We start from the raw sequence: 23,708 nt of genomic DNA on the forward strand, positions 1-23,708 counted from the left end.
ACACTATTGATTTAGGGCTATATAAGTAAACATTGATTGATTGATTGATCCCCCGACAGCTCCTTTGAAGAACATGTTGCTGAGTGCAAGTGTAGAACAATGTGTTGGCACACAGAATGCAGGAAGAAGCTCATGCAAGGTAATTAGTCAGTCAAGCCAGAACAAGCAGCATCATGTTGTCTAAGCACACAGCATGGCTTCCCATTCAGGGACCTCCTTCAACTAAACTGCCAGGGGTGTGATGAACCAAAACTGAAGCAATGTTCACACTCTTGGTCCAATCCGATTTTTGTTTTTTTATTCATATGTGATCTGTATCTGCTTGTTTGACTCAAAAAGTCACTTCGGTTCTACGTCACATCTATGAAATCCCGCTTGAGCGATCCTGCTTGGTTCATTATTTTTTAAATGATAAATGATAAATGGGTTGTACTTGTATAGCGCTTTTCTACCTTCAAGGTACTCAAAGCGCTTTGACACTACTTCCACATTCACACACACATTCACACACTGATGGAGGGAGCTGCCATGCAAGGCGCTAACCAGCACCCATCAGGAGCAAGGGTGAAGTGTCTTGCTCAGGACACAACGGACGTGACGAGGTTGGTACTAGGTGGGATTTGAACCAGGGCCCCTCGGGTTGCGCACGGCCACTCTCCCACTGCGCCACGCCGCCCCTTTTTTTGCTATCTTAAAGGAGTTTGCCATGACCTCGAGCCCTTGTAGATCCTCGACCCCGGACTACAAGGATCTGGCGAGAGTCAGGTTAGGGTGAGTTTCCCAAGAATAAAAATGAACCTGAAATTGTGGAATGAAAGAAACTGCTGTTCTAAATGTGTCCACTGGATGTCGCAATAGCACTTCTTTGTATCTTTGTAGATGATGCTGCATATGTACAAAATAAGCCACATGGTGTTAGTACATCAGTCTAGGACGGGGGTCGGCAACTGCGGCTCTTTACCGCCGCCCTAGTGGCTCTCTGGAACTTTTTAAAAAATGTATTAAAAATGGAAAAAAATTTGAGGGAAAATATACATTTTTGGTTTTATTATGCAGGAAGACAAACATGACACAAAACTCCCTAATTGTTATAAAGCACATTGTTTTTATTAATCATGCTTCACTGATTCGAGTATTTGGCGAGCGCCGTTTTGTCCTACAAATTTTGGCGGTCCTTGAACTCGCCGTAGTTTGTTTACATGTGTAACTTTCTCCGACTTTCTAAGACGTGTTTTATGCCACTTCTTTTTTCTGTCTCATTTTGTCCACCGTGTCCGACTTACTGCCGGCAGTAAGTCGGACACGTTTCCAGTGAGGGTTGGACTCCGCCAAGGCTGTCCTTTGACACCGATCCTGTTCATAACTTTTATGGACAGAATTTCTCGGCGCAGTAAAGGCGTTGAGGGGATCCGGTTTGGTGGATGCAGGATTAGGTCTCTGCTTTTTGCAGATGATGTGGTCCTGATGGCTTCATCTGACCGGGATCTTCAGCTCTCACTGGATCGGTTTGCAGCCGAGTGTGAAGCGACCGGAATGAGAATCAGCACCTCCAAGTCCGAGTCCATGGTTCTCGCCCGGAAAAGGGTGGAGTGCCATCTCCGGGTTGGGGAGGAGACCCTGCCCCAAGTGGAGGAGTTCAAGTACCTAGGAGTCTTGTTCACGAGTGGGGGAAGAGTGGATCGTGCGATCGACAGGCGGATCGGTGCGGCGTCTTCAGTAATGCGGACGTTGTATCGATCCGTTGTGGTGAAGAAGGAGCTGAGCCGGAAGGCAAAGCGCTCAATTTACCGGTCGATCTACGTTCCCATCCTCACCTATGGTCATGAGCTTTGGGTCATGACCGAAAGGACAAAATCACGGGTACAAGCGGCCCAAATGAGTTTCCTCTCCCTTAGAGATAGGGTGAGAAGCTCTGCCATCCGGGAGGAACTCAAAGTAAAGCCGCTGCTCCTCCACATGGAGAGGAGCCAGATGAGGTGGTTCGGGCATCTGGTCAGGATGCCACCTGAACGCCTCCCTAGGGAGGTGTTTAGGGCACGTCCAACCGGTAGGAGGCCACAGGGAAGACCCAGGACACGTTGGGAAGACTATGTCTCCCGGCTGGCCTGGGAACGCCTCGGGATCCCCCGGGAAGAACTGGACGAAGTGGCTGGGGAGAGGGAAGTCTGGGCTTCCCTGCTTAGGCTGTAGCCCCCGCGATCCCGGAAGAAGATGGATGGATGGATTTTGTCCACCAAACTTTTAATGTTGTGCATGATTGCACAAAGGTGAGTTTTGTTGATGTTATTGACTTGTGTGGAGTGCTAATCAGACATATTTGGTCACTGTAGGACTGCAAGCTAATCGATGCTAACATGCTATTTAGGCTAGCTATATGTACATCCATCCATCTATTTTCTACCGCTTATTCCCTTTGGGGGGGGCGGGGGGTGCTGGCGCCTATCTCAGCTACAATCGGGCTGAAGGCGGGGTACACCCTGGACATGTCGCCACCTCATGGCAGGGCCCTATATGTACATATTGTATCTTTATGCCTCATTTGTAGCTATATTTGAGCTCATTTAGTTTCCTTTAAGTCCTCTTAATTTAATTTATATCTCATAGATAGATAGATAGATAGATAGATAGATAGTACTATATTGACTCCTTCAGGAGAGTTCCTTCAGGAAAAGTAAAATTCCAGCAGCAGTGTACAGAGTTGAGATCAATTTAAAAAAAGAGTAAAAAGTAAATAATGGGGGTTTAAAAGGAAACAAAATAGAGAAATATTACAAAAATAATAAAAACAATGGGAATAACAATATAACAGTAAAATAAGAACATAACAAGACAAAGTAGGCAGTAGTGACCATGTTATGAAAACGTCATGACACACTATCTGTATGTAATATGGCTTTTAATTTTTTGAGGCTCCAGACAGATTTGTTTTTGTATTTATGGTTCTTTCAACATTTTGGGTTGCCGACCCCTGGTTTAGGAAAATGATCTAATTAGATAAATAACATCCTGTAAATTGGTTTTGATATAATTGTTTTATTTTGATTGAAAATTAACACCAATGAGTTGACTGATAAACATTTTCACATAATTTATTCAGAAAATATAAATAACGACACATAAATTATAAATATAAAAAAACAACATTCTGATTCGTACATTTTCAGAATTTGCTGTACTATTTTTAAACAAAGAAAACAATTTGAAGTTGTCTTTATATTTAAGTTATCACGTCGTTATTTTACCAGTTTGCCTTACTTGGGAGTAGATTTTCGCCATGTGGCCCCCGATCTAAGATGAGTTTGACACTCCAGGCCTAAAATCTATAGTACAGGCCAAAAGTTTGGTCACACCTTCTCCTCTTTCAATGCGTTTTCTTTATTTTCATGACTATTTACATTGTAGATTGTCACATCAAAACTATGACTGACAACATGTGGAGTTATGTACTTCACAAAAAAGGTAAAATAACTGAAAATATGTTTTAGTTTCTTCAAAATAGCCACCCTTTGCTCTGATTACTGCTTTGCACACTCTTGGCATTCTCTCCATGAGCTTCAAGAGGAGGTCACCTGAAATGGTTTTCACTTCACAGGTGTGCTTGAAGCTCATCGAGAGAATGCCAAGAGTGTGCAAAGAAGTAATCAGACTGACGGAGGTGTGGCTGCCAATTCGCACCTTTGACTTTGGAACTGGCACGGCCACGCTAGCGACTAGCATTTGTAAATAATGCTTACCACCAAAGCCCTTCGATTGGTGTACAGTCTAATAAAGTTTGGCAGAACTCACCTCTGCATGCTCCAGGTTCTCTCCATTTTTCATCCACCTGTAGGAGGGTTTCGGCTTCCCTGTGGCTTTGCATTCCCACACCAACGAGTCATCAATGAGCTTCTGGACATCTTGAGGTTTCTCGATGAGTTGAGGAGGAGCTAGAATTAAAAAAAAAAAACAAAAAAAAAAAAAGAAATTACAAGGGAGGCCTTCAAAGGTACAGACAAATGTACCGTATTTTCCAGACTATAAGGCGCACTTAAAATCTTTTTTTTTCTCTTCGAAACTCGACAGTGTGCCTTATAACCCGGTACGCCTAATGTACGGATTAATTCTGGTTTTGTTTGCCGACCTCGAAACAATTTTTATTTGGTACGTGGTGTAATGATAAGTGTGACCAGTAGATAGCAGTCAAACATAAGAGATACACGTAGACTGCAATATGACTCAAGTAAACAACACCAACATTTGATTGATTCCATTGAAAATATAAAACATTACACACAACGCTCAAAAATCTCTCAAAATGTTTTAGTACAACTTTGATAAGCTATGAAGCCGCACCGCTTGATGTTCTTCAACATTCGAGTATTATTATTGTGTGTGTATAACATAAGATATAGTATCTGGCGTTTTGTTTCGCAATATTATGCAAAAGCAACTTTTCCTACCTTCTGGTACCTGCTGATCTATATTTGGGATATGCATAAATCCGGAAAAATTGCGCATGTCCGCCTTTGTAGTCCGTGGGGATGGCGTAATCGATAAGCTTCTTCTTTATCTCTACCTTCTTGTTATGGGACATTCATCCTCCACTGTTGCCATTTCTAATATACAGTAGTGTAAAGTTCTTACTTATATCTGTCAGTAAACTCGCCACGAAAGCGCTAAAACATACCGGTGTAGTGAGTTGACATTATTCACCCAAGGAACTTTAGTTATTAGAGAGTTCAGTTTGGGCCACGTATGAGGAGACGCTGCTCTGTTATTGATTGAAGTCTGAATGTCATTAAAACAGTTAATTCCATCTTTTTTGGAACTTCTTCCACTCCCGTCCTTGCACGCTACACCGCTACAAAAAAGATGACGGGGAGAAAACGCGGCCAAATGTGAGCCACGTAAATAAGACCACCCACAAAACGGCGCATCTCGAGCTTCTACAAGATGATCTGTAAAACATGATCTATGCAACATTTTGACCGAAAAAGTGTTTTCAATTTAGGAAAAAAAAATTACCGTATTTTTTGGATTATAAATCACGTTTTTTTTCATAGTTTGGGTGCCACATATATTCTGGAGTGACTTAAGTGTGAAATTATTAACACATTACGGCGCATTGGAGTTGGCAAAATTGTTTAGAAGCGACACAGAGGGAAAAAAAATCATGGGATGTATCTATTAAGAGGGACAGATGGTTTGGTAAACGAAGAGCATGTTCTATATGTTATAGTTATTTGAATGGCTCCTACAATAGAATATAATAGAATGGAGTAGGGCTGTAAATCTTTGGGTGCCCCCCAATTCGATTCAATATTGATTCTTGGGGTCACGATTCGATTCAAAATCGAATTTTTTTTCCAATTGAACACGATTCTTGATTCAAAAACGATTTTTTCCCCAATTTATCTGTCTTCATTCAATACATATAAATCCGGTGCGCCTCATACAGTATATGAAAACATTTTTTTTTTTATTAGCATTCATCAGGAGTGCACCTTATAATCCGGTACCCCCCACGGTCCGGAGAATACGGTAATGTCAATTTGCCACAGTATTAAGTCGGTATGTAATTTAAATCCTGTTTTAAAAGTATATCCCTGTTTTTCTTCTTTAAACCCCATGCAGTGATCAAGTTGAGCCCCTTAAACCATGTACTAAATCCAAACCATATGATTCCAAGCATTCAAAGTACCCTTACTCAAAATGTATCATACATACTGTATGTATTATTGATAGGGCCGTGAATCCATCCATCCATCCATCCATCTTCTTCCACTTATCCGAGGTCGAAGCCCAGACTTCCCTCTCCCCAGCCATTTCGTCCAGCTCTTGGATCCCGAGGCGTTCCCAGGCCAGCCGGGAGACATAGTCTTCCCAACGTGTCCTGGGTCTTCCCCGTGGCCTAATACCGGTTGGACGTGCCCTAAACACCTCCCTAAGGAGGCGTTCGGGTGGCATCCTGACCAGATGCCCGAACCACCTCATCTGGCTCCTCTCCATGTGGAGGAGCAGCGGCTTTACTTTGAGTTCCTCCCGGATGGCAGAGCTTCTCACCCTATCTCTAAGGGAGAGACCTGGAAACTCATTTCGGCCGCTTGTACCCGTGATCTTATCCTTTCGGCCATGACCCAAAGCTCATGACCATAGGTGAGGATGGGAACGTAGATCGATCGGTAAATTAAGAGCGTTGCCTTCCGGCTCAGCTCCTTCTTCACCACAACGGATCGATAAAACGTCCGCATTACTGAAGACGCCGCACCGATCCGCCTGTCGATCTCACGATCCACTCTTCCCCCACTCGTGAACAAGACTCCTAGGTACTTGAACTACTCCACTTGGGGCAGGGTCTCCTCCCCAACCCGGAGATGGCACTCCGCCCTTTTCCGGGCGAGAACCATGGACTCGGACTTGGAGGTGCTGATTCTCATTCCGGTCGCTTCACACTCGGCTGCGAACTGATCCAGTGAGAGCTGAAGATCCCGGCCAGATGAAGCCATCAGGACCACATCTTCTGCAAAAAGCAGAGACCTAATCCTGCGGCCACCAAACAGGAACCCCTCAACGCCTTGACTGCGCCTAGAAATTCTGTCCATAAAAGTTATGAACAGAATGGGTGACAAAGGGCAGCCTTGGCGGAGTCCAACCCTCAATGGAAACGTGTCCGACTTACTGCCGTCACTGATCACCGCCACAATAAGACAGTCCGATACCCCATACTCTCTGAGCACTCCCCACAGGACTTCCCGAGGGATACGGTCGAATGCCTTCTCCAAGTCCACAAAGCACATGTAGACTGGTTGGGCAAACTCCCATGCACCCTCAAGAACCCTGCCGAGTGTATAGAGCTGGTCCACAGTTCCACGACCAGAACTAAAACCACACTGTTCCTCCTGAATCCGAGGTTGGACTATCCGGCGTAGCCTCCTCTCCAGTACACCTGGATCGTGATCCCACCATAGTTGGAACAACCTCTGGTCCCCCTTCTAAAAGCTGTGAAATGGATCCCCCACAATTTCATTGGACCTTCTGCCTGAAAGGCTGGACAGGTTAGATTGGGGGGAAAAAAAATGTTTTAATCGATTAAGAATCCTTAGCAATAAGAATCAGGACTAATCTAAAATAAGTACTTTGCTTCACATTTAATCAGAAACCTTGTTGTGGTTGAAATGGAATTGAAGTCATTTTACTACAGTGTCCCTAGCGTCATGACAAGTTTTGCTATTAATTCTTTTTCATACCTGATCTGCACACCTGCCCCCGCAGGTGACTAATTAGGAGACTCACCTGCCTGTGAACGAATCAGGAGGTGTTCTATGCCAGTGTCGCTGGTTCATTGCCTATCGCTGCGTAGAGTTTCCTGCTCACTGCTTTGTTGTTTTGGCATTACCTTATCTTGGGTGTTTTTTTCCACTCACGCTTCCCTGCTTTCTGATTTCTGCTGGTTTCCTGACTTCACACATCGTCTACCTGTCTCTGCCTGTTGGGGTCGAGCACGTCACACCTAGATTAATTTATAACCAATGCATGACCTCATGACTTCATTTTCCATGGTGAATGAAGTCTCAATGTGAGAATGTATGCACAAACACACAAGTCCTGGTCTAGGAATATGACAAGGAACTGCGAATAAAACCTAGGAACCATCTCCTCTTTAAGCCATGTGAATTATATTTATATAGCACTTTTCTCTAGTGACTCAAAGCGCTTTACATTGTGAAACCCAACATCTAAGTTACATTAATATCATAGTTTGCATTCTCTCTTGTGTGTCTCCACATGATGTGTCCCAGTTCCGGGCTCTGCATTCTGATGGGTCTTTTTTTCAGCTTGTACAGTTCATTAGTTGTTTCTCTCAATTGAGAATGTTTTTTTCCATTCGTCCTGCCACAGCCTACTTCTGTTCATTGTGTTAAATCTTTACTTTTTTGTCTCAGTGCTTTTATTTAGTTTTGCCTGCACCGCTACCTTGGTTTTTGGACTCATTATGTAGTACATTTTTGTAATATATATATATATATACATATATATATATATATATACATACCTGTATATATATACCTATATATACATAAATATATATCCATCCATCTTCTTCCGCTTATCCGAGGTCGGGTCGCGGGGGCAGCAGCCTAAGCAGGGAAGCCCAGACTTCCCTCTCCCCAGCCACTTCGTCTAGCTCTTCCCAGGGGATCCCGAAGCGTTCCCAGGCCAGCCGGGAGACATAGTCTTCCCAACGTGTCCTGGGTCTTCCCCGTGGCCTCCTACCGGTTGGACGTGCCCTAAACACCTCCCTAGGGAGGCGTTCGGGTGGCATCCTGACCAGATGCCCGAACCACCTCATCTGGCTCCTCTCGATGTGGAGGAGCAGCGGCTTTACTTTGAGTTCCTCCCGGATGGCAGAGCTTCTCACCCTATCTCTAAGGGAGAGACCCAAACTCATTTGGGCCGCTTGTACCCGTGATCTTATCCTTTCGGTCATGACCCAAAGCTCATTACCATAGGTGAGGATGGGAACGTAGATCGACCGGTAAATTGAGAGCTTTGCCTTCCGGCTCAGCTCCTTCCTCACCACAACGGATCGGTACAACGTCCGCATTACTGAAGACGCCGCACCGATCCGCCTGTCGATCTCACGATCCACTCTTCCCTCACTCGTGAACAAGACTCCTAGGTACTTGAACTCCTCCACTTGGGGCAGGGTCTCCTCCCCAACCCGGAGATGGCACTCCACCCTTTTATATATATATATATACATACATACACATATATATATATATATATATATATATATATATATATATATATATATATATATATATATATATATATATATATATGTGTGTGTGTACCCTGCCTTCCGCCCGATTGTAGCTGAGATAGGCGCCAGCGCCCCCCGTAGAAAATGGATGGATGGATGGATATATATATGTGTGGGAAAAATCACAAGACTACTTCATCTCTACAGAACTGTTTCATGAGGGGTTCCCTCAATCATCAGGAGATTTTAATGGAAGCATTCACATACAATGGTTTATATAGGGCACAGAGTGGGTGGGTATAGGCAGGCGTAGGGGCGTGGTGATTGGCTCATGTGTTACCTAGGAAGTGTTTCCGTCTGTGGCGGCATGTTGTAATGATTTCACTGCGCTTGTTGAGAGATGACAGGTCTGGATGATATATAATAGACAGTTTCTCTTTTAAGCATAGGTTGTATCTTTTATTACCACTGTTGTAAGGTGTGCTGGATGCAAGAATTTGCCATGTTATTGAATGTTCAACATTATTGTTCCAAATGTGCTTGCTGAGTTCTGTAGAATTCCGCAGAGTCTGGTTTCTGAAGGAGTCCCTGTGATTATTCCATCTGGTTTTAAACGCTCCTTCGGTTAATCCTACGTACGTGTCGGATGTGTCAATGTCCTTGTAGGTTACCTTTGCTTGGTATACGACTGATGTTTGTAAGCACCCCCCGTTGAGAGGGCAATCAGGTTTCTTGCAACAGTTACATTCCTTATTGGTTTCAGAGTCGTTTAGTCTGGGGGTAGGCAGTCCTTTTGCAATTGCTTTGTTGTGGTTTCAAATGTTTTGTTGTATGTTATTCAAACAGCTGTAGCTCAATTTAATGTTGTTCTTGTTGAATATTTTTCTTAGGGTGTTGCCTTTGGGGAAGTGTTTGTCGATCAGAGTGAGGAACTTGTGGCCGATATTGGTTGAGACGTACAAACATATATATATATCCATCCCCATCCCATCCATTTTCTACCGCTTATTCCCTTTCGGGGTCGCGGGGGGCGCTGACGCCTATCTCAACTACAATCGGGCGGAAGGCGGGGTACACCCTGGACAAGTCGCCACCTCATCGCAGGGCCAACACGGATAGACAGACAACATTCACACTCACATTCACACACTAGGGCCAATTTAGTGTTGCCAATCAACCTATCCACAGGTGCATATCTTCGGAAGTGGGAGGAAGCCGGAGTACCCGGAGGGAACACACGCAGTCACGGGGAGAACATGCAAACTCCACACAGAAAGATCCCGAGCCTGGATTTGAACCCAGGACTGCAGGAACTTCGTATTGTGAGGCAGACGCACTAACCCCTCTGCCACCATGAAGCCCATATATATATATATATATATATATATATATATATATATATATATATATATATATATATATATATATATATATATATATATATATATATATATATGGGCCCTGCGATGAGGTGGCGACTTGTCCAGGGTGTAACCCCGCCTTCCGCTTTAATACAATTGAAAGGTACTTTGAATGCTCCAGGATAACGAAACATTTTGGACAATTCCATGCTCCCCAACTTTGTGGGAACAGTTTGGAGCGGGCTCATTCCTCTTCCAACATGACTGTGCACCAGTGCACAAAGCAAGGTCCATAAAGACATGGATGGCAGAGCCTGGTGTAGATGAACTTGACTGGCCTGCACAGAGTCCTGACCTGAACGCGTCAGAACACCTTTGGGATGAATTATAACAGAGACTGAGAGCCAGGCCTTTTCAACCAATATCAGTGTGTGACCTCACTAATGCGCTTTTGGAAGAATGGTGGAACATTCTTATAATCACACTCCGCGACCTTGTTGACAGCCTTCGCAGAAGAGTTGAAGCTGTCATAGCTGCAAAAGGTGGACCGACAACATATTGAACCCTGTAATTGAGAATTTGTCCTTGAATGATGGTTTTCACTCCGTTCATTGTGTTAATCATAACATTTTTGTCTCGGGGCTTTTAATTCCTTTTGCCTGCACAGCTATCTTGTTTGTTGGACTTATTTTGTTGCACATTAAAATCATCCTTTATTCTCCCTTTTCAACAGTAATTAAAAATCAAACCGGGTTAAACGGATCGCTACTACTGTGATTGAGAATTTGTCCTTGAATGATGCTCTTCAATCCATATTTCATGTCTTTCATTTTTAGTCTTCTGCCCGAATACATCTAAAAGCCAGGACTGAACTGGTGATAAACAATGCAATTAATTAGTGCGGCTCTCCGATAATGACAACATAGTTTAATTAAAACGGGAAATTAAAAAGCATGGCCCTAATTTCACCCACAATTCTACAAAACTTTTTTTTTTCTTATTAAAATAACTTTTGCAACCACATTTCTGTCCTAGCCTGTGGTCACCTATCGGAACATATTCCTGTTATGTTTACTTTAAGGATTAACATTAGTAGGATGAATATATAAAAGAATAATTGTGTAATGGTTTTACGACATTTTTTTTTTTTTTTCCTCTCTGGCACTCATCGAGGGTGGACGCTCCCCTTTCCTCTCCCTTATCTCTCCTGCTTGCTTCTTTTTTTTTGTCTTGTCTTAACTTTCTTGATTGGAGGATGCGGGAAGAACTTTGGATTACATCGGACTGTCTACCCCGCACGTTTGAGGACCAGTCATAGACAATTTAGAGTGAAAAGCAACATTTATTTTCACTCGCATACAAATCATTCTAACTTGGATTGTTTCCCTGGCTTCAAGACTCTCCTGAAGGACACTGCAGCGAAGACACAACAAACTCACGGACACACACCTGTTTCTGTTGACTTTGGACAAGCGACTACACAATACATCAAGGCCGCGGAACAGAGACACATCCACAAAAAAATATACGCCACACATACACACCCCCACCACCTCAACCCAACGCCCTCGACGCAAATCCCGTAGGGGTGATGAATGGATGGTCAGGCGCCAGAGCGCTGCAGCCTACCACCATCACCTTGAACTACCTTCCCTCTTTTGCTAGATATCTCGAGATCCATCCATCCATCCATCTTCTTCCGCTTATCCGAGGTCGGGTCGCGGGGGCAACAGCCTAAGCAGGGAAACCCAGACTTCCCTTTCCCCAGCCACTTCGTCTAGCTCTTCCCGGGGGATCCCGAAGCGTTCCCAGGCCAGCCGGGAGACATAGTCTTCCCAACGTGTCCTGGGTCTTCCCTGTGGCCTCCTACCGGTTGGAGGTGTTCGGGTGGCATCCTGACCAGATGCCCGAACCACCTCATCTGGCTCCTCTCCATGTGGAGGAGCAGCGGCTTTACTTTGAGTTCCTCCCGGATGGCAGAGCTTCTCACCCTATCTCTAAGGGAGAGACCCAAACTCATTTGGGCCGCTTGTACCCGTGATCTTATCCTTTCGGTCATGACCCAAAGCTCATGACCATAGGTGAGGATGGGAACGTAGATGGACCGGTAAATTGAGAGCTTTGCCTTCCGGCTCAGCTCCTTCTTCACCACAACGGATCGGTACAACGTCCGCATTACTGAAGACGCCGCACCGATCCGCCTGTCGATCTCACGATCCACTCTTCCCTCACTCGTGAACAAGACTCCTAGGTACTTGAACTCCTCCACTTGGAGCAGGGTCTCCTCCCCAACCTCGAGATGTACGTTGTAATATGTATATGTGCTTTGCTATAGAGGTTTTTTTTCCCACTCCAGACTGGGCCCCCTTAGGAGCCCAGTCTAGATTGTATTTTTTTTACTCATCCTTCCCCAGGGTTGACCTTTTTCCCATCTTTTACGGGGCGCCTTATGGCGACGCCTCGGTGTTCTTGTTCTGTAACCCTGTACACTGTTTGTAATATGTATATGTTTTCACTATGGAGGTTTTTTTTTCCCACTCCAGACTGGGCCCCCTTAGGAGCCCAGTCTAGATTGTACTTTTTTACTCATCCTTCCCCAAGGTTGACCTTTTTACCATCTTTTACGGGGTGCCTTATGGCGACCCATTGGCGTTCTTGTTCTGTAACCCCGTACACTGTTTGTTTGTCTAATCTTGAACAGGTTTGTGCTGAAAACAACGTTTTGTTGTACTTGTGCAATGACAATAAAGATTTATCCTAAAATGATAAATGATAAATGGGTTGTACTTGTATAGCGCTTTTCTACCTTCAAGGTACTCAAAGCGCTTTGACACTACTTCCACATTTACCCATTCACACACACCTTCACACACTGATGGAGGGAGCTGCCATGCAAGGCACTAACCATCAGGAGCAAGGGTGTAGTGCAGGGGTCAGGAACCTTTTTGGCTGAGAGAGCCAAGAAGCCAAATATTTTAAAACGTATTTCCGTAAGAGCCACATAATATTTTTTTTTAACACTGAACACAAATAAATGCGTGCATTTTTAAGTAAGACCAACATTTCTAGAGTACAATAGGTCTCTTATTCTTTGTAATAACATTGTTATTCTAAAGCTAACTGTGGTGGGGGCGTGGCCTGCCGGCCTGCAGTGAACTGGGATGTTGCCAGGACCGGCCTCGGAATAGGCGACAGGTGCGTAGATGGCCCACCTGGGCCTTTTTATCTGATCACCTGTCGCTCTGTTATAAGCAGCAGCCAGGAGGAGAGACGGGGTGAAAGGCTGGAGCCAGAGTGTGAGTGAGAACGAAAGAGAAAAAGACAATTGCTGGAAAGCAACTGAGAGACTTATTGAAAAATAAAACAATATTGTAACCCTGAAGCAGGCTCTCATGTCGGTGCTTGGGGGTCCGAAGAACACCCAGGAGGGCAAGCCGCACACTTTAAAACAAATTTCTGAACAGGTGCGGTAGCAAACGGATGGATGGATTAAAAATGCATGAGAATGTTTTATATTTTGAACATTATTTTTAACACTGTGATTACAAGTGGAATTATTCATTATTTATCATGTTAAGCAATGCCAGCTCAGATTTATCCGAGAGCCAGATGCAGTCATCAAACGAGCCACATTTGGCTCCTGAGCCATAGGTTCCCTACCCCTGGTGTAGTGTCTTGTTTAGGACACAACGGACGTGACGAGGTTGGTACCAGGTGGGGATTGAACCAGGGACCCTCGGGTTGCGCACGGCCACGCCGTCCCTATCCTATCCAATCCTATGTTTATTGCTCTTCGTCAAAAAACAATACCAGGATTTTTAGGTCTTGGGTTTAAGTTTCTAATTGTAATGAACCACAAACGCAATAAAAAAAACTGGATCCATACACGATCGGGCGCAACTTGTACCGTAAAATGTAAATGATGATACACTCGCACCGAGGAAAGATTGCGTTTTCCGGCGTCACGCGGGGTTACTTAAAGCTCGTTAACAAATACGGGAAAAGTGCGGCGGCGTGGTGAGATAAAGCCGGCTCCACGGAGCTCTCTGGACGTAGTGGATAGTGTGTAGGTCAAGCTACTATCGCACAGGACCAGTGACAGGAAAAGAGTAATGGCTGACTGCACTTTTCCATTTCACAGACCTCACCTAATGTCACTCTCAAGGACTGACCTTTTACAGGCTTTTCAGTTACAGTCAAAAACATGCTCTAATTGGCATCTAATTTCCGGTAGAGTCTGGGCAATATGGCAAAAAAAATATCACAATTATTTATCACAATATTTTTTATGATTGTCCGAATACCGTTGCATCCTTATTGTTTACTACTGAGGTACACAATATTGCCAAAAAGTATTTGGCCACCTACCTTGACCCACATATGACCTTGAAGTGCCATCCCATTCCTAACCCATAGGGTTCAATATGGTGTTGGGCCACCTTTCGCAGCTATTACAGCTTCAACTCTTCTGGGAAGGCTGTCCACAAGGTTGCGGAGTGTATTTATAGCAATTTTCCACCATTCTTCCGAAAGCACATTGTTCTAATTCATCCCAAAGGAGTTCTATCAAATTCATGACAGGACTCCCTGCAGGCCAGTCAAGTTAATCCAAATCAGACTCTGTCATCCATGTCTTTAAAGTACCAAAGTACCAATGATTGTCACACACACACTAGGTGTGGCGAAATTATTCTCTGCATTTGACCCATCACCCTTGATCACCCCCTGGGAGGTGAGGGGAGCAGCGCCCGGGAATCATTTATGGCCATCCAATTCCTAACCCATAGGGTTCAATTACAGCTATTACAGCTTCAACTCTTCTGGGAAGGCTGTCCACAAGGTTGCGGAATGTATATATAGCAATTTTCCACCATTCTTCCAAAAGCGCATTGTTTTAATTAATCCCAAAGGAGTTCTAACAAGTTCAGGTCAGGACTCCCTGCAAGCCAGTCAAGTTAATCCAAATCAGACTCTGTCATCCATGTCTTTAAAGTACCAAAGTACCAATGATTGTCACACACACACTAGGTGTGGCGAAATTATTCTCTGCATTTGACCCATCACCCTTGATCACCCCCTGGGAGGTGAGGGGAGCAGTGCCCGGGAATCATTTATGGCCATTCAATTCCTAACCCATAAGGTTCAATATGGTGTTGGGCCACCTTTCGCAGCTATTACAGCGTCAACTCTTCCGGGAAGGCTGTCCACAAGGTTGCGGAGTGTATTCATAGCAATTTTCCACCATTCTTCCGAAAGCACATTGTTCTAATTCATCCCAAAGGAGTTCTATCAAATTCATGACAGGACTCCCTGCAGGCCAGTCAAGTTAATCCAAATCAGACTCTGTCATCCATGTCTTTAAAGTACCAAAGTACCAATGATTGTCACACACACACTAGGTGTGGCGAAATTATTCTCTGCATTTGACCCATCACCCTTGATCACCCCCTGGGAGGTGAGGGGAGCAGCGCCCGGAAATCATTTATGGCCATCCCATTCCTAACCCATAGGGTTCAATTACAGCTATTACAGCTTCAACTCTTCTGGGAAGGCTGTCCACAAGGTTGCGGAATGTATATATAGCAATTTTCCACCATTCTTCCAAAAGCGCATTGTTTTAATTCATCCCAAAGGAGTTCTAACAAGTTCAGGTCAGGACTCCCTGCAAGCCAGTCAAGTTAATCCAAATCAGACTCTGTCATCCATGTCTTTAAAGTACCAAAGTACCAATGATCGTCACACACACACTTGGTGTGGCGAAATTATTCTCTGCATTTGACCCATCACCCTTGATCACCCCCTGGGAGGTGAGGGGAGCAGTGGGCAGCAGTTGAGTTTATACCAAAATGGATACATGGATGATACAGCAGAGGATTGGGAGAATGTCATGTGGTCAGATGAAACCAAAATAGAACTTTTTGGTATAAACTCAACTCGTCGTGTTTGGAGGAAGAAGAATACTGAGTTGCATCCCAAGAACACCATACCTACTGTGAAGCATGGGGGTGGAAACATCATGCTTTGGGGCTGTTTTTTCTGCTAAGGGGACAGGACGATTGATCCGTGTTAAGGAAAGAATGAATGGGGCCATGTATCCTGAGATTTGGAGCCAAAACCTCCTTCCATCAGTGAGAGCTTTGAATGGTTGACCAAATACTTATTTTCCACTATAATTTACGAATACATTTTTTAAAATTCCTACAATTTGAATTCCTGGATTTTTTTTCCACATTCTGTCTGTCACAGTTGAAGTGTACCTAAGATGAAAATTACAGACCTCTGTCATCATTTTAAGTGGGAGAACTTGCACAATCGCTGGCTGACTAAATACTTTTTCGCCCCACTGTATGTAAAATCCATTAAATTAAGGGGTTTTAAGTAAATACCAGCTCCTTAGCAGAAAAACAGCCCCAAAGCATGATGTTCCCACCCCCATGCTTCACAGTAGGTGTGGTGTTCTTGGGATGCAACTCAGTATTCTTCTTCCTCCAAACACGACGAGTTGAGTTGATACCAAAATGGATACATGGATGATACAGCAGAGGATTGGGAGAATGTCATGTGGTCAGATGAAACCAAAATAGAACTTTTTGGTATAAACTCAACTGGTCGTGTTTGGAGGAAGAAGAATACTGAGTTGCATCCCAAGAACACCATACCTACTGTGAAGCATGGGGGTGGAAACATCATGCTTTGGGGCTGCTTTTTCCGCTAAGGGGACAGGACGATTGATCCGTGTTAGGAAATGATGAATGGGGCCATGTATCGTGAGATTTGGAGCCAAAACCTCCTTCCATCAGTGAGAGCTTTGAATGGTTGACCAAATACTTATTTTCCACCATAATTTACAAATAAATTCTTTAAAATTCCTACAATGTGAATTCCTGGATTTTTTTTTCACATTCTGTCTCTCACAGTTGAAGTGTACCTATGATGAAAATGACAGACCTCTGTCATCATTTGAAGTGGGAGAACTTGCACAATCGCTGGCTGACTAAATACTTTTTCGCCCCACTGTATGTAAAATCCATTAAATTAAGGGGTTTTAAGTAAATACCAGCTCCTTAGCAGAAAAACAGCCCCAAAGCATGATGTTTCCACCCCCATGCTTCACAGTAGGTATGGTGTTCTTGGGATGCAACTCAGTATTCTTCTTCCTCCAAACACGACGAGTGTAGTTGATACCAAAATGGATACATGGATGATACAGCAGAGGATTGGGAGAATGTCATGTGGTCAGATGAAACCAAAATAGAACTTTTTGGTATGAACTCGACTTGTCGTGTTTGGAGGAAGAAGAATACTGAGTTGCATCCCAAGAACACCATACCTACTGTGAAGCATGGGGGTGGAAACATCATGCTTTGGGGCTGTTTTTCTGCTAAGGGGACAGGACGATTGATCCGTGTTAAGGAAAGAATGAATGGGGCCATGTATCGTGAGATTTGGAGCCAAAACCTCCTTCCATCAGTGAGAGCTTTGAATGCTTGACCAAATACTTATTTTCCACTATAATTTACAAATAAATTTTTTTAAATTCCTACAATTTGAATTCCTGGATTTTTTTTCCACATTCTGTCTCTCACAGTTGAAGTGTACCTATGATGAAAATGACAGACCTCTGTCATCATTTGAAGTGGGAGAACTTGCACAATCGCTGGCTGACTAAATACTTTTTCGCCCCACTGTATATCTAATGATAATTTGATTAGGAATTTTTAATAGAAATTGTGGGTGAACCAGACCCACCACAAAGTACCATGTTCATTTCTCTCCGTCTCAGAGCCAGACTCTCTCCGCCCCTTACAGCTTGCTTGAATGCACACGAGATAGCTTATCGATTCCCTCATTGGCGTACACTGCTGACAAATCTTTCAAAAGCTTAATTCAAAGCAGGCTGAAAATAAGATTACTGATTTTATCACCTGGCTGCAGACAGTATGCGAGGGAAGAAAGAGGAGACAAAACACATCAAAATGAAAAAGGACTGCCAGCTCGATAGGAGCAGCCTATGCGGATCACCGTGCACTCCGGGGGGATTTTTTTTTTTTTTTTTTTAAAGGGAGAGAGACCCAGAACTTTCAGTGAAGTTGTAAATAATGGCAAAGTGCTTAATGGCCCACATATATCCTCTCTGACAGCTGACACAGCGTGATGCAAGGGAGGAAAATCAGTAATAAAGGTGGGAAGAAAATCTATTTTGTAGTTGTTTCCAGAGCATTAACCTGCGTCATTGGAAAACAATATTGCAGTTTGGCTATTCTTCCAATATAAATGTAATTAAATCATGCCACCGATATTTAGGAGGAACCCATGCCTTAGAACGTGGGTCTGTGAGACCGATTTTTTAGGCTTCTCAGGTGGAACATCAAAATAACATTAGAGCTAGCCCGCCGGTATTATACAGCGGCGGTACTATTCTAACACCTATTACTCATACTTGCCAACCCTCTACATTTTCCCGGGAGACTCCCGAATTTCAGTGCCCCTACCGAAAATCTTCTGGGGCAACAGTTCTCCCGAATTTCTCCAGATTTCCCCCCAGACAACAATATTGGGGGTGTGCCTTTTTATTTTATTTATTTATTTATTAATCAATCCAACAAAACAACACATAACAATGCAATCAAATTCCAAAACCGAACCCGACCCAGCAACACTCAGAACAGCAACAAGGACACACAAACACGACACGGCAAAATTCTAAAAGCAGTGAAACAAAAACGAATATCATCAATATTAGTAACAATTTCAAAATAGCAGTGATTAAAAATCCCTCATTGATATTATCATTAAAAAACGTTAATACAAAAATTAATAAAAAAAAAAAAATGAACAATGCATCGCATCTCATAAGCTTGATAATACACTGTGTCCAATATTTTACACAAAGATATAATAAGTCATATTTTGGTTCATTTAATACTTAAAGGGGAACATTATCACAATTTCAAAAGGGTTAAAAACAATAAAAATCAGTTCCCAGTGGCTTGTTTTATTTTTGGAAGTTTTTTTCCAAATTTTACACCTCCCGGAATATCCCTTAAAAAAAGCTTTAAAGTTCTTGATTTTCGCTATTTTCGATGCGACTGTCCATTTCCCTGTGACGTCATACAGGGCTGCCAATACAAACAACATGGCGGTTACCACAGCAACATATAGCGACATTAGCTCGGATTCAGACTCGGGATTTCAGCGGCTTATGCGATTTAACAGATCACGCATGTATTGAAACAGATGGTCGGAGTATGGAGGCAGATAGCGAAAACGAAATTGAAGCTATTGAGCAAATAGCTATTGACGCTATTCGGCCATAGCGTGGGTGTACCTAATGAAGTGGCCCATAGCATGGCTGCCTTATTAGCATCGCCGGTAAAATATGCGGACCAAACGATCAGGACTTTCGCATCTTGTGACACTGGAGCAACTTAAATCCGTCGATTGGTAAGTGTTTGTTTTGCATTAAATGTGGGTATCTAGTTTCAAATGTACATACAGCTAGCGTAAATAGCATGTTAGCATCGATTAGCGTAGCATATTAGCATCGATTAGCTGGCAGCCATGCTGCGACCAAATATGTCTGATTAGCACATAAGTCAACAACATCAACAACATTTACGTTTGTGATTTCGTTGACTTAATGGTTGCAAATGCATCTGCAGGTTATCCATACATCTCTGTGCCATGTCTGTCTTAGCATCGCCGGTCAAATGTGAAGACACTCTGGTACATTCAATGGGGGTCTGGCGGCAGATTTCTTGCCAGTGGTGCAACTTGAATCCCTCCCTGTTAGTGTTGTTACACCCTCCGACAACACACCGACGAGGCATGATGTCTCCAAGGTTACAAAAAATAGTCGGAAAAAACGGAAAATAACAGAGCTGAGACCCGGTGTTTGTAATGTGAAAATGAAAATGGCGGGTGTGTTACCTCGGTGACGTCACGTTCTGACGTCATCGCTACAAGACCGATAAACAGAAAGGCGTTTAATTCGCCAAAATTCACCCATTTAGAGTTCGGAAATCGGTTAAAAAAATACATGGTCTTTTTTCTGCAACATCAAGGTATATATTGACGCTTGCATAGGTTTGGTGATAATGTTCCCCTTTAAAACAAATATCAATAATGGATCCCATAGTCCAATATATGACTCATTATTATCCAAACTAAATGCAGTTTTTTCTACTGATATCATCTCCATAGCTTGTGTATACCAGTCAGTGTGAGTTGGACTATCAACATTCATCCATTTTTTAGATATCACCCGTTTTGTTAGTATGCATATTGCCAGAAATGCATTTTTACTCTTTGATGACACGTTACTAAATTGATGGAGATCCCCAAGAATACAAGTTTGCATTGTCATTGGGATGTTTATATTAAGGAATGTGATTGCTTCTTTTGTTGTTTTCAACCATAACTCTTTTATTCTCTGACATTCCCACAATAAACGAACACGAGTTCCCTCAGCTGCCCGACACCTCGTACATAACTTGTTATCTACTACACCAATTATAAACAGCCGAAAAGATGTAAAATACAATCTATTCAATATCTTAAATTGAGTCAGCTTATCTTTAATGTTTCTAAAGGGCTTATTGGCATTTTTCCACATATCATTCCATGATATGTCTCTTTCATCCTATATGTTTAAGTCCATCATCCTTTTCCGAACACATGCATCATTCGTGGAAATTTTATCCCAGCACCACTCACGGCTAAAAGTTGTCCGATTTAATCGCATAATTACGCAGTATTCTGGACATCTGTGTTGCTGAATCTTTCGCAATTTGTCCAATTAATAATGGAGACGTCAAAGAAGAATGCTGTTGGTGGAAAGCGGTGTATTTCGGCCAGCTGTAGCAACACAAACACAGCCGGTGTTTCTTTGTTTGTTGTGAAGCTTTAATATGGAACAGAGCGGTCAAACGAACATGTTTCTCTACCATATGTCAACTGGCAGGTTTCGGAAAAAAAAATGGTGGTAATAAGTCGGCTCTTACCGTAAACATGAGCGGAGCTTGTGTCAATCTTCCTGCAGCAGCTGTCAAAGAGGCAGCTGCGACTTTCTTGGCTCCTCCGTGGCTTCACTCAGAGACACTGGCGGTCGCCGCATCCCTCCAACTTTCAGGTATGACTTTATAATCTCACTAAAACACTAGTAACACAATAAGCAGATAAGGGATTTTCCAGAATTATCCTAGTAAATGTGTCTAATAACATCTGAATCGCTCCTGCCGTCGTCTTATTTTTTTTTCTTTCTTCTAGTCCTTCATTCTCACTATCCTCTTCCACGAATCGTTCATCCTCGCCCCAATTAATAAGGAAATTGTCGCTTTCTCAGTCAGAATCGCTCGCGCTGCTGGTGGCCATGATTGTAAACAATGTTCAGATGTGAAGAGCTCCACAACCCGTGACGTCACGCGCACATCGTCTGGCAAGGCTTTTTTATTAGCAACCAAAAGTTGCAAACTTTATCGTTGATGTTCTCTACTAATTCCTTTCAGCAAAAATATGGCAATATCGCGAAATGATCAAGTATGACACATATAATGGACCTGCTATCCCCGTTTAAATAAGAAAATGTAATTTCAGTAGGCCTTTAAACGTTCTCTACAACCTGTCGTCACGTAATATATGAGGCTTTTACACACACACAAGTGAATGGTCAACAGCCATGCAGGTCACACTGAGGGTGGCCGTAAAAACAACTTCAACACTGTTACAAATATGCGCCACACTGTGAACCCACACCAAACAAGAATGACAAACACATTTTGGGAGAACATCCGGACCGTAACACAACATAAACACAAATACCCAGAAACCCTTGCAGCACTAACTCTTCCCAGACACTACAATAATTGGGGCGGCATAGCTCGTTTGGTAGAGTGGCCGTGCCAGCAACTCGAGGGTTGCAGGTTCGATTCCCGCTTCCGCCATCCTAGTCACTGCCGGTGTGTCCTTGGGCAAGACACTTTACCCACCTGCTCCCAGTGCCACCCACACTGGTTTAAATGTAACTTAGATATTGGGTTTCACTATGTAAAGCGCTTTGAGTCACTAGAGAAAAGGGCTGTATAAATATAATTCACTTCACTTCACTTCACAATATACACCCGCCCGCTACCACCAAACCCCGCCCACCTCATTATTTTATTTTCAAATGTATAAGCCTGTGGAAAAAGTTAATGTTGATATTTACCTCAGAATCTGCAAACAGAAAAGAGGCAATATTGTTTTTATTAAAATTTTATTTGATAAATCATTGATGTTTTTTCGTTTGTTTTTTTAAAGTGGATTTTGCACTATTAAGTTATATAAGCTTTGCTTGTTCCATATTCACGTTAAAGCAAATGAGTGTATCGAACTGAGCAATAATTTAAGTTTTATTCATACACTTTCTATTGCTACTTCAAGGCTTGAATGTTTGATTCATTCAGTATTGTTATTGTATTTTCAAATTTAATATTAGCCTGTGGAAAAATGTATTTTGATATTTGCCTCAGAAGGCTGCAAATCGAAAAAAGGCATTCATTTTTTATTTACATTTTATTTGATATGCCATTGATATTTTTAAATTATTATTATTATTATTATTATTTGAAACTGGATTTTGCATGTCACTATAAAGTTATACAAGCCTTGCCTGCTCAATATTCAATGCAAAACTTCTTTGGGTCCATACTGATCCTTCCATTGAACGTGCTTATTCTCTCCACAAGGTCCGAGTGTAGTGGGTGGGAGGTGTTGTCCAAAACTCCGAGCCATTATGGACAACACCTCCCACCCACGACACTCGGACCTTGCAGAGAGAATGAGCACGTTCAGTGGAAGGATCAGACTCCCTAAATGCAACACGGAAGGACACAGGAGGTCCTTCATACCGACAGCCATCAGACTGTATAATGCATATGTTCCTTAACTGCACTTAAATGTAGAATATATGTAAAATATATTTATAGTATTCATATACACTGTGGTGCTGAATTTCCCCCAGGGATCAATAAAGTACTTTCTATTCTATTCTATTGAAAATTTAATTTGTTCAACCTCGGCCTGCAGCTTTATTTTTAAATTTTGGCCCACTCTGTGTTTGAGTTTGACACTCCTGATGTACATCTTAAGTTGTTCAACAGTCCGGGGTCGTCGTCGTTGTATTTTAAGCTTCATATTGCGCCACACATATTCTACGGGAGACAGATCTGGACTACTGGCCCTCTTTTACTACGAAGCCATGTTTTTGGAACGTTTGACTTGGCATCGTCTTGCTGAAATAAGCAGGGGCGTCCATGATAACGTTGCTTGGATGGCAACATATGATGCTCTAAAACCTGTATGTACCTTTCAGCATTAATGGCGCCTTCACAGATGTGTAAGTTAGCCATGCCTTGGGCACTAATGCACCCCCATACCGACACAAATGCTGGCTTTTGAAATTTGCGCCTATAACAATCCGGATGGTTCTTTTCCTCTTTGACACAACGTCCACAGTTTCCAAAAAACTATTTGAAATTTGTAAATGTCACACCACAGAACACTTTTACACTTAGCATCAGTCCATCTGAAATGAGCTCGGGCCCAGAGGTGGCGGCGGCGTT

The 23,708-nt window shown here is 43.0% G+C and overlaps 1 protein-coding gene across 2 annotated transcripts in view; it reads right to left on the minus strand.

Annotated features, from left to right (window-relative positions):
- Positions 1-23,708, minus strand: part of LOC133535176 (contactin-4-like) — a 645,232-nt gene that overhangs the window by 162,900 nt on the left and 458,624 nt on the right. For both annotated transcript variants that reach the window (XM_061874742.1, XM_061874741.1), the window contains one exon: positions 3,787-3,926. In XM_061874742.1, coding sequence (XP_061730726.1) covers positions 3,787-3,926 — 140 coding nt within the window. The remainder of the gene's footprint in view (positions 1-3,786; positions 3,927-23,708) is intronic.

The sequence above is a fragment of the Nerophis ophidion genome, linkage group LG16 (assembly GCF_033978795.1).
Source record: "Nerophis ophidion isolate RoL-2023_Sa linkage group LG16, RoL_Noph_v1.0, whole genome shotgun sequence".
Classification (NCBI taxonomy): Eukaryota; Metazoa; Chordata; class Actinopteri; order Syngnathiformes; family Syngnathidae; genus Nerophis; species Nerophis ophidion.